The sequence below is a fragment of the Hakea prostrata genome, chromosome 2 (assembly GCF_041222555.1).
Source record: "Hakea prostrata isolate BN-2017 chromosome 2, UWA_Hpros_2, whole genome shotgun sequence".
Taxonomy (NCBI): Eukaryota; Viridiplantae; Streptophyta; class Magnoliopsida; order Proteales; family Proteaceae; genus Hakea; species Hakea prostrata.
The window spans coordinates 54,634,254-54,645,109 of NC_142601.1; the positions used below are offsets into that span (position 1 = coordinate 54,634,254).

The 10,856-nt window shown below is 38.0% G+C and overlaps 1 protein-coding gene across 3 annotated transcripts; it reads left to right on the plus strand.

Moving 5' to 3' along the window:
• The first annotated feature begins 5,946 nt into the window (after positions 1 to 5,946).
• On the plus strand, positions 5,947 to 10,632 carry LOC149024924 (ACT domain-containing protein ACR4-like). Of its 3 annotated transcripts, none has more exons than XM_089145118.1 (8): positions 5,947 to 6,251; positions 7,240 to 7,312; positions 7,421 to 7,466; positions 7,583 to 7,697; positions 7,803 to 7,870; positions 7,968 to 8,564; positions 8,676 to 8,780; positions 9,254 to 10,632. In XM_089145118.1, exons 2-8 carry the CDS (start codon positions 7,266 to 7,268, stop codon positions 9,593 to 9,595), a joined length of 1,320 nt encoding a protein of 439 aa, XP_089001244.1. In that variant the 5' UTR covers positions 5,947 to 6,251; positions 7,240 to 7,265; the 3' UTR covers positions 9,596 to 10,632. The 3 variants fall into 3 exon arrangements, with proteins under 3 accessions (XP_089001244.1, XP_089001245.1, XP_089001243.1); XM_089145119.1 differs by lacking the exon at positions 5,947 to 6,251 and adding an exon at positions 6,507 to 6,528; XM_089145117.1 differs by lacking the exon at positions 5,947 to 6,251 and adding an exon at positions 6,558 to 6,768.
• The last annotated feature ends 224 nt before the right edge of the window (positions 10,633 to 10,856 follow it).

The following is a 10,856-nucleotide window of genomic DNA, read 5'->3' on the forward strand; positions in this document are numbered from 1 at the left end:
TTTTCTTTTTCTTCTTTTCACCCTAAAGTCTTTTGTTGGATTGATTATGATAAAACCCAAGTATCACAAAGTTGCTATGGCTTTAGAAACAAACATGTGGTCTCAACAGCCAGCACTTGGTTTTGGAGATAGAAGTTTAAGACAAGGAAGAGCCATTCTTGAAACTTGGTGACCATGGGCTACTAATTTGTTTGAGAATGTTATTGTTATTGTGGCTAATCAAATTCTTCTTGTACATGGTTTGTTAAAATCCAAACACCAAAATAGTTGCAAATTGCCTTGTGAGATTCAGCTTGTTGATTTATCATTTTGAGGTCATCCTTGTTGATCCCTATTCAAAGGTACAGGTTTTCAAGCAAAAGCTAGCCATTTGAGTGCTTTCTTCTGGTGAAGGCCATAATCATAAAGACAGACATTATCATTATTTTCTTTAGAAAAATGAAGAATCTCTAGAAGCTATCAAGAGAAACAGGTGATCGCTGCGGTGATTTAACACCCATATCATCATGAAATGATGTGTAGAAGTGTTTTAGTGAGAATGATTTCATCCCTACAGGCTACAACCACCAAAACCTTCAGACGAACCTCTCAGAAGTGGTTTCTGATTATCCAATTTCTTTTGGCGCGTGGGCTAACCGCTAACGCAGTGGTTGGTTATATGACTATATCATTAAGGAGAATGGTTGTGAAGATGATGATTCATTGACTTTGTGCCTCTCATTTGGTTGGTTAATTATAAGTTTATAACGTTTCTAATGGCGGTTGGAGCTTTGAAGCAAATCAATTAATGATCTAATGATGAGTTAACAACCTTAGATAATCATTATCGTCATCAACTGGACCCAGATTCATGGATCCCATCAGATATCCCCGTACGAACAGAATCTGATGCTGTTAATTACTGAGTTTTAAAGCCTATTAATTAAGATTAATAAACAAAGAAATGAAATTTTATAAATTAATATTAAAAAATTTATACTTGTCATTTCCTAAAGTGACTTTATGATTCCAAATTTGTAAGTAAAATTATGACTTCTTTTTGCAAACTCGAATAAAGGAATGCGATATTTTCCTTTTCTTCTTCTTTTCATGTCCTTCTTTATGTTGTAATCACTATTTTTTTTTTTTTTTCTGGGTAAATTGAAAATTAAAAGATGGATCGAGCTGAATGGAGTTCAAAGCTTTCCTACTAGAGTAGGAAAAGACATCTCAAGTGACGTGAGAACTCAATAAAGATGACTATTTGCTTCACATAAGCAACTGAAGTGCATTGGAGATAATTTGGAGTTTGAAATTTTATTGCCAGTCATTATTAGGTTCAATGCACTCAAAAGAGAAAATGTTTCATTGTTCAATCATTTGAAAATTCTTAATTTCTTCCTTTTTCTCCCCAATGTGAAAGATATATGGGAGGATTGGAGATAAAACTTTAGCTTTTACAGAGTGTTAGAGTACTAGTTGCAAATGGACTAATCAATAACTTGAAGAGTTGAAGTTGAATTTGAATTCATCAGAAGTTCTAACATCAGGAAAATTCAAGATGAAAAAATGATAAGGATAAGAATTCAAATATAAAAATGAATCTTAGATCTAGAGGCTAATAAATCTGAGATTCTGTAAAACTATTATAAGAAGAGATAACACATTCAATAGTGGATATAGGTTGCACACTATATTCAAATCACTCTTAACTGTATGTAGTCTTCCTTGTCTTCTTCGAAATAGTTTTCATGAATAAAAAAGGGTAACTACTAATCCCTTATTGGGTAACTGATAACCCAATAATTATATATAAACATGTAATGTTTGTTTGGTTATGATTTTTTTTCTATGTCCAGACACAGGGGTAGGTGAATTGACCATCACACAGTTCATAAGGAGTCGGGTGCATTAAATGGTGTCTCCCAAATGGGAATGTTAGTGGAGCAGCTAGGGTCATGATGATTTTGTATGTTAGTGTAATGGCTAATGGCTGATTTCATGGATTAAAAGAGGTGGTGGTGATGTTTAATTTTGTTTCGGTCTAGAAGAGAGAAGAGCCAAATAGGTGAAGCACTCATGAGTAGCAGTAGAGAATGGAGAAGAGAAGAAGGTGGGTGAGTAAAACAAAACAGGGAGAGAGAGAGAGAGAGAGAGAGAGAAAGCACACGCGAGGGACATGAGGCGTCAAACACGGCTGTGTGGGTGCGCACCAGCCGAGTGGCCTCACGGCCCTCACCATGTGGGTCATCGTCCGCACCTCTTTCCCAGCTCAACTCGCTCTCTGCGACTGTAAGTGATGGAAACCGAAACTCCATTACAACCTTAAACCACATCACATCATATTACAGAGCAAAATGGGTTTCCCAACTTGCTTGTTTCTTTCTTTCTTTATCACAAGATTTTTGGGATTCATGTGATCCCGTCAAGAACAACAAGCACTAGTCCCAAAATATTGGACCACATGCACGAAACCATCGCAGGAGAGCTTTACTTAGTAAATGCAAAACTGAGTAGTCGAAATTTTCTCTCTAGCCCAACCTCTAATTTGGATAGTAGACTGCACTGTGCTGCACAATAATTACGTAACACTAAAACATTTTCATACTTCTATTTATTTTCGATAAAATGGATATCTCATGATATTATCCCCCACACCCACAAAAAAAAAAAAAAAAAAAAAAAAAAGGATAACATCTATGATAACGGCGGTGGGCTGGGGGACCGTGACCTATGAAAAGAATTTTTCATCAATATTTGTATAACATCTATTATATTCATTCATTCACCCTTTTTCTTATCTAAGCTTTTGGTTTGTGTATAGAGCAGAGAAAGTAAAGATTTCTTCGTGGAGCAAAACTGCTTTCTATCTCCAGGATGTAATAACAGATTCCTCTCTTTTTCTTGCGGATATCTCTTGATACGGAAGTTTCATACCTAACCGGGTCAGACCCGGACGGGTCCCCACATCCAGGCGATCACCTCATGGCACGAGTTTCTTAGCCCGTCGGGTTATACCCGGTTGGGGCTTCACATTCAGTCGGGATAACAACCGACTGAGATGATCGAGGCACAATGAATGTTCGACTAGTATGGCAACCTTTCTCTATTAAGAAAATATAATTTGTTGTATGAATAGTAAATGTCATGTAAACAGGTTTTGTTTTGATTGAGACGATGTGTGTGTGTAGATATGTATATGTATCGTTGATGGAGTTGATTTTCTTAACAGAGAAAGGTTGCCATACTAGTCGACCGTTCATTGTGCATCGATCATCTCAGTCGGTTGTTATCCCAATTGAATGTGAAGCCCCAAACAGATATAACCCAATGGGCTAAGAAACTCGTGCCATGAGGTGATCGACCGGATGTGGAGACCCGTCCGAGTCTGACCCGGTTAGGTATGAAACTTCCGTATCAAGAGATATCCGCAAGAAAAAGAGAGGGATATGTTATTACATCCTGGAGATAGAAAGCAATTTTCTTCGGAGCAAAACTGCTTTCTATCTCCAGGATGTAATAATATATCCCTCTCTTTTTCTTGCGGATATCTCTTTATTTTTTTTTCTGGAGATTGTTAGAGGCTAATATAATTCGATATTTTGTAAAAGAAAGAAAAAAGGCAACGGAAGAGGGTCTTCGTCCCTAACGTCCCTTACACTTTTCAGCCACAAAATCAGATATGACCAACAGACCAAAAAAATAAAAAAAAAAAAAAAAACAGAAAAGAAAAGGGCAGAATTGACATTAATACCTTCTGGACTAAGAACTAAGCAGTTTCCCACCTATAAAGGGATTGTAATGCCAATTTTTCACACATGCTAATTAGTTATTTTTCCCCATAAAATAATAGAATTTAAACTGAATTTATTTTAGATAAATATTTGCATAACATTTATTATTCTCATTTCTTAACCCTCCTCTAGTTTTTCTTATTTAAGCTTTTGGCGTGTAAATAGTGCAATTTTCTCGCTCGTGGAGCAAAACTACTTTCTTTTTCAAAGATTTGATAGCAGATCCCTCTCTCTTTATTGTAAATTATTTTAATCTTTCCTCCTGTATTTGTTCGGAGGCCTTAATATAATTATATATTTGGCATAAAAAGAAAAAAATATTTTTCCTTAATTCGTTTAGCACAGAGCCATGTCTAAATCAAGAATAATATTATAATTAAATAATTATAGCCGAAAATATAGTGCAGGTAAGACCGTAAGAGTTGAAATATAAATAATTATCCCCTTCGGATATATACGCCCTAGTGAAAAGGAAAAAAAAAAAAAAAAGAAGGAAATTTTCATTTGGACCCTTGATGTTTGGTCTATGTCATTTTTAAGTTAAAACTGAAACTTTGCATCTGTCCTCCCCTGTACTATAGAAAAAGTCAATTTAAAGACAAATTATCACTTTCATGACAAATTTACCTTTTTTTTTTAATTTAAACAAAAAACATAGGAAATAAAAATGAAAAAAAAAAAATTTAAGTTACTATTCATTTGTGATTCTCGAAATTCAGTTCTAACTGTAGCGAAACACCACAAAGCAACGCGGGCGCGAACGGCAACCGGACGCGTACCGGGGAAACCGACATGGGCACCCCAAAGGTCCGGGGGGGGGACCGGATCAAAAGCATGCCCACAACCGCGTCAAAGTTGGTGCCGTTCTCCCCAACACATTAATTATACTCCAGATTGAATTTTAGATTTGAAATCTCTAGATATTTGAAATCTCCAGACTCATGTAACCAAACAGGCCATAAGAACATCAAATACTTAATGTTTCTTCATTCAACTCATTTAACTTTGAATCCCTAGCTTAAAGCTCTCTTGCTTCACGAGGCTACTTTGGAAAACTCAGGTAAGTGGAAACAAGATTCAAGGATTTGAAAAAGGTAAATTTTCATTGAGTGACGAGAAATCCGAAGAGAAATAAAAGGGCAAAAAACCCTAGTTTTGAAAAAAAAAATTATCTACGAATTGCAGAAAGGTTGATGGAGCGTTAGATATGAGAAACCATGGCTAAAGTCGAAAATGTTGTGAAGCAAATCATTGGGGATTTGGGAGAATCTGTTGTTGGCATGTGCCATTAACCGTCATGGAACCAATAGCTAGGACTCGTGTGCTATGGAAATACAGAACCGAAACACTTCTCTTCGTCTTCTAACGCCACAGAACTGTAAACAAAAGTATTATGACCTTAAACACCGGACACTTCTCTTCATCTTCGACGCCACCAAACTTGTAAACAAAAGTATCATGACCTTAAACACCGGTTCATGGCGAAAGACGGTAAGAAGACAATCTGAAACGTTCGACGATAAGAAAGATGTGATTCCATGGATTGGCTCGAAGGGTTAAGAAAACTTCAAGTGGCAGAGCTTCGACGCGAGGTTCAAGGGCATAATGTTTCGATCTTAAACAACTCTTTTGATTTCGAATGGCATGATGTTTTGATCTTAAACAACTCTTTTGATTTTGAATGGCATGATGTTTCCATCATAGACCAAACCTCAGGAGATTCAGATGAAAATTACTCAAAAAAAAAAAAACCAAAAGTAATAAAAGAATCTTCACCAATGTGCATGCCAAATGTAACGTACCTTTCGTTTGGGTGGGTCAGCATTTGCGCCAAACTATATTATTTATATTTCTTTTTCAATTTTAGTAAATATGTAAAGAAATTGACGATTGCATCATGTCATTTTCTCGTGAAAAACGCTGAAAGGGAAAAAAAAAAAAAACTATTTCTTATATGTAATTCTGCAATTCTTGGCCGTCGGATGACTACTGCATCATGTATCAACCGTTGATCAGGTCCATTCAGTTAGGCGCTTAGACCCAATGCGTTGACGATTTGGTGTGGGAAACTTATTTTCTGAGAAAAACGAGAAAACGAAAGAAAGAAAAAAAATCTCGTGCAAGGACTATAAATTCATCCTTTGGGCAGGTGGCGGCTGGCGGTAACGTATTGCTTCTCTTAATTCTCATCACGAACAGAAAAGATAGATTCATCTTCGCCGGATCGGCGTATGCTAGCCGAGTTCACATTTTCTACTGCAGTGGAGAAGTTTGATTTCGTAAAAGCGAAGTAGCGGAGAAAGAGAGAGAGAGAGAGGAAATCTACAAGGTTGAGTGAATCGAAAAAAGAATCTCTATGATTCTGGACTTGTATAGTGAGAGAGACAGAGACAGAGATCGAGAGAGTACTCCATGTCATGTACTGGTCAGAATACGGGTGGGTTTTGGATTTTCGTGTCGGGAGAGTGTGATTTGCAGGTGGGTTTTATAGGTGTTCTTGCCTTTTGATCTCCTTTTGCTTAAAGGGTGTGGGAGACTGGACTTTGAGGTGTGAGGAATTTTTTTGCTTCGCATTCGCTTCTGTCTTTTGTTTCTTGGTAGACACCAAGTTTGCGTTGTGAAGACCAAGAAATTTGATCTCCTCAACAGCACGCACCCTCAAAGAGAGTTATCATGGGTACATGGCTATTTTCCTGCTTCACCTTTTTTTTTCTCGTTTTCTGTTCTTCTACAGTGTTTCGGTTTCTTCACGGAGGTCTTAATAGTTCATACTGTTTTGTTTGTTTCTTTTTTATTGTTCCATTTGCTGGTTTTAATTGTTGTTCTCTGCTCTTTCATCGGTATGTGGGTCGAGTAGTTCTTTAATTCTCGAATTTGAGCGACAGTTTTGCTTAATTTTCTGAATTTGCGACTCTGGTTTTATATTAGCGTTTTTGCTTCTTCTAGATGTTTAACCTCCTCAGCGTTACTTGTGAGTTGTCTCTGTTCGTAATTGGTAGGTTTTCTGATAGCCATGTGGGGTTTTCTATGGTGATTTTTGTTGTCTCTTATGCTTCATCCGGTGGAAGGCTTTGGTTTTGTTTACTTGGTTTTCTGAACTCGGAAATTAGGCTCTCGGTAGTTGGTGTTTAGTGGGTCATGGGTTTCATACTCTTCTCCCTCTTCTTCTTCTGGGCTGTCTCTGATTGGTGAATCTTTTCTCTCAAGAATTCCGTTGTTAGTGTTACTTCACACATAGGTGTTTCCAATGTCTTCTTCCTCCCTGTTCTATTTGTAACTTCGTTTGGATATTACGGATTTGTGTATTCATTTATCGATTTCCAGGTTGTCTTCCTTCGTCGAGTGTTCTAAGTCATGTCTTTTAGTGGTTTTTCATCACCATTAGTTGTTCTATGGTTCTTTATACCACTTCGTGGTTGGTGGGCTTGAATCTTTCTCTTTCTGAGTGCCTAAATCTTAATTTCAGAGGCCGAGTGGAGCTCTTCATGGGACATGGATGATGAGTATGAGAAATTTATCCGAAGGATGAATCCGCCCAGGTCTGCAATTTTCAGTACACTCTGTTGTAGAATGCCGTTTCAGATTTGAGCATTTAATTGCTTCAGTTGGAAATTTACAGTGTTTTCTTCTGTTTACGACTTGTCTAGGGTTGTAACTGATAATGAAGCCAGCAATAATGCAACGGTTATACGGGTATGCATTTTTTTTTTCTCCCATTACTCCATTACTTTCGGCCGTTATTCTTCTTTGACTTTATCTTTATTGCTTATCTTCATGTATGTCCTTTTTTCCCCCATTGGATGATGAAGGTGGATAGTGCAAACAAGCATGGAATACTTTTGGAGGTTGTACAGGTTCTTACGGATCTGAACCTTATCATAACTAAAGCTTATATTTCCTCTGATGGAGGATGGTTCATGGACGGTAAGATGTCCACCCTTCTGTTTGTTAGAACTTCATTACCCTACCGTGAAATGCTTTCTGCTTTTTCCTTTTGTGCTGTAAAATAATTTTGTGGGGTTCTTCCAGTTTTTAATGTTACAGATCGGGAAGGTAACAAGCTTATAGATGAAGGGATTCTGGATTATATTCGTAAGGTCACTCTCTTCCTGCTAGTGCCCTGCTTTTGCTTTCCTCTGTTTTCCTTAGCTTTGCTGGGGACATGCCAAGCTCATATTTAAAAGTTCTGTCCAGTCTCTTGGAGCAGATTCGGGTTTTGTTCCCTCGTTGAGAAGATCTGTCGGAGTGGAACCTGCAATTGACTACACATCCATTGAACTTACTGGCACTGATAGACCAGGGCTACTCTCAGAGGTCTCTGCTGTCCTCACTGATCTGAAATGCAGTGTTGTTAATGCTGAGGTATGGACACATAACACCCGGGCTGCAGCCGTGATGCACGTGACTGATGAGGAAACTGGGTCTGCAGTCAGCGATCCTCAGAGGTTGTCTAGGATGAGTAAACTTCTTTGCAATGTACTAAAGGGTAATAACAAAGCCAGGGGAGCTAAGACTGTTGTTTCAGTTGGGAGCACTCACACTGAGAGAAGGCTTCACCAGATGATGTTTGCTGATAGGGATTATGAACGATCACATGACGATGTACCATCAGCAGAGACACTTAGACCTAATGTGATGGTAGTTAATTGGTGTGACAAGGACTATTCGGTGGTAACTATTCGATGCAAGGATAGGCCTAAGCTCCTGTTTGACACGGTTTGCACTTTGACAGATATGGAATATGTGATTTTCCATGGAAATGTTGATGCAGAAGGACCTGAAGCATATCAGGTATACATATCATAAATACTGTATGGAGTGGGTAGTCCACATTCCATGGATTTTGTATTTGAGTTGAGTTAAGTCTGAAGTAATTCCATTTTTTCTTGTTTCCTTTATAAGGAGTACTATATCCGGCATATAGATGGGTCTCCCGTCAACTCAGAAGCAGAACGGCAAAGGGTGATCCAATGTCTTGAAGCAGCTATAGAGAGAAGAGTATCAGAGGTGTGACCTGTCTTTCATTAACTCATTTTTCAATTATTCAGTCTTATATATGAGCTTATATCTGCAATCAGATGTTGTGCTTCTGGTCTCTAGTATGTAGCCTTTGATTGTGCTTAGATAATAGTGCTGGTTGTTGACCTGATGCCTGTCTGGGAACGTGGGGATATTCTTCATAATTTCTTGTTGATGGATCTTCAGGCTGCTAATAAATTGTTTGAAAGGCTTCTTTTGTTTAACCCCTTAGGATCTACATAGCTGACTCCATTGAGTCAAAGAAAATAAGGTTATGATTCTTCTTCTTGTACTAGCCACACTTTTTATTTTTTGGGGTGAAAACAAACCACGGTGATGTAAAATGCCTTAAGATGGAAGACTGAAGCAGCGTAGACCTGTTACCATTGCCTTTTCTTCAGTTTGGTTGTCATTGTGGTTTCTGGATTGTAGTTACATTCTAGTGTTACTTTCATTTCCAGGGGTTGAAGCTAGAATTGTGCACAAGTGACAGAGTTGGGTTGCTATCTGATGTCACTCGCATGTTCCGTGAGAACAGTCTATCAGTCACAAGAGCTGAGGTGACGACCAGAGCAGGGAAAGCAGTCAACACTTTTTATGTTCGTGATGCAGCTGGAAATCCTGTTGATGCCAAGACAATTGAATCCATACGCGAGGCAATTGGGCAGACAATTCTTCAAGTAAAAGGCAACTCAGAGAATTTGAAATCACCACCTCAGGAGTCCCCAACCAGGTTCCTTTTTGGTGGTCTCTTCAAATCCAGATCTTTTTGTAATTTTGGTCTGGTTAGATCCTACTCTTGAGCCTTGAGGTGTTGATTTCAAGTCCTGGAATCGATAATTGTTGCTTAGCTGCAACTTTTATAAATACAGCCAACCCATCCCACTGCAAGTTACAGAAAAATTGCACATTTTACCGGTCATTTTGTAACTAAAAGTCGAAGCCTGCGCCTGTAAATTTACCCATTTAGGAGGAAAATAAATCCTAAGGAAAGGAGGGAGGGAGGGTGAAAGCTAGGTACAGCAGTTGCAAATTTGGTTGGTTCGGATGAATAATGTATCTGGTCAGCATTGTATATATGAATTTAGGTACACAGCCAGATTACAAGTTCAAACGTTGTACATAATTAATTCTCGTACAATCTTGCATTTGGCATATGCTTATTGTTTGTTAGTAGCTAACAACATTGGTTTGTACAGCAACTGGTAAAAACCATTTTTATGTTTTCTTTTGGTTGGTTGAATAAGTTCTGTAGAAAATAAACCTTTCTGTGAAGTCATTTCTCTCAACTTTTTAAGACTTGTAAAACAGATTTTAAGTTTTGGAAAGAGGCAGAGATAAAAAGAAGGTGACCACCTCAAGATCTCCTTTAGGAACTTTGTCACAACTGAAATAGGAAAGTCAAGAGCGACATGCTATGTATAAGCATGAAATACAGGGTTCTCTGTAAGATACGAGTTGCAGTGACATTATCACACCAAAAAATAGGGGCAGTGGGTAGATAAATGAGTCTCATCTGGAGTTTTGTAGATGGATTTGAACTAAGGTCGCTATTGGGATGCATGGAGTATGGTTCAAGCAAACGAAATTAGGAATAGAATAAGCCAACCTAGTCTGATTCTGATTTTGCTGGAATCAGCTAGAGAACACCTTAGAATTGTCTGTGTAGTTCTTTCTCACTTCAACGCAGCACTGCTTCTTTGGCATCTCAAGATTTTACGAGAGTTGCCCTAATCCTGAAGTCAAATTGGCTAGAAAGTGGTCCAATAATAACTGTTTCCGATCTGGTTGCCCAGCCTTGAAAAACTCACAAATAAAAAAAACCTTGAAGGATAGATACCCTCAAGTTGACCCAACAACAGCCTCATCAGCAGGTAACACAAAAATATCAGCAACCTGAGGATTCTCTGTCCCATGCTAGTGCTCTACATCCATGCATTTCTTTTTTAGAAAAATAAAAAAAGCTACTTAAATCCAATGACAAAACACAGAATTTACTAATACTTAAGGAGGAAGATGGCATCCAATTAGTAATACTGAATAAAGAAAGAACAGAAATTCAAT

Coding starts and splice junctions, on each gene's coding strand:
- LOC149024924 (XM_089145117.1), top strand. CDS start 6,720: ATGTTTAACCTCCTCAGCGTTACTTGTGAGTTGTCTCTGTTCGTAATT. Junction 6,769..7,239: donor GTTGTCTCTGTTCGTAATTG/GTAGGTTTTCTG, acceptor TCTTAATTTCAG/AGGCCGAGTGGAGCTCTTCA. Junction 7,313..7,420: donor CGAAGGATGAATCCGCCCAG/GTCTGCAATTTT, acceptor CGACTTGTCTAG/GGTTGTAACTGATAATGAAG.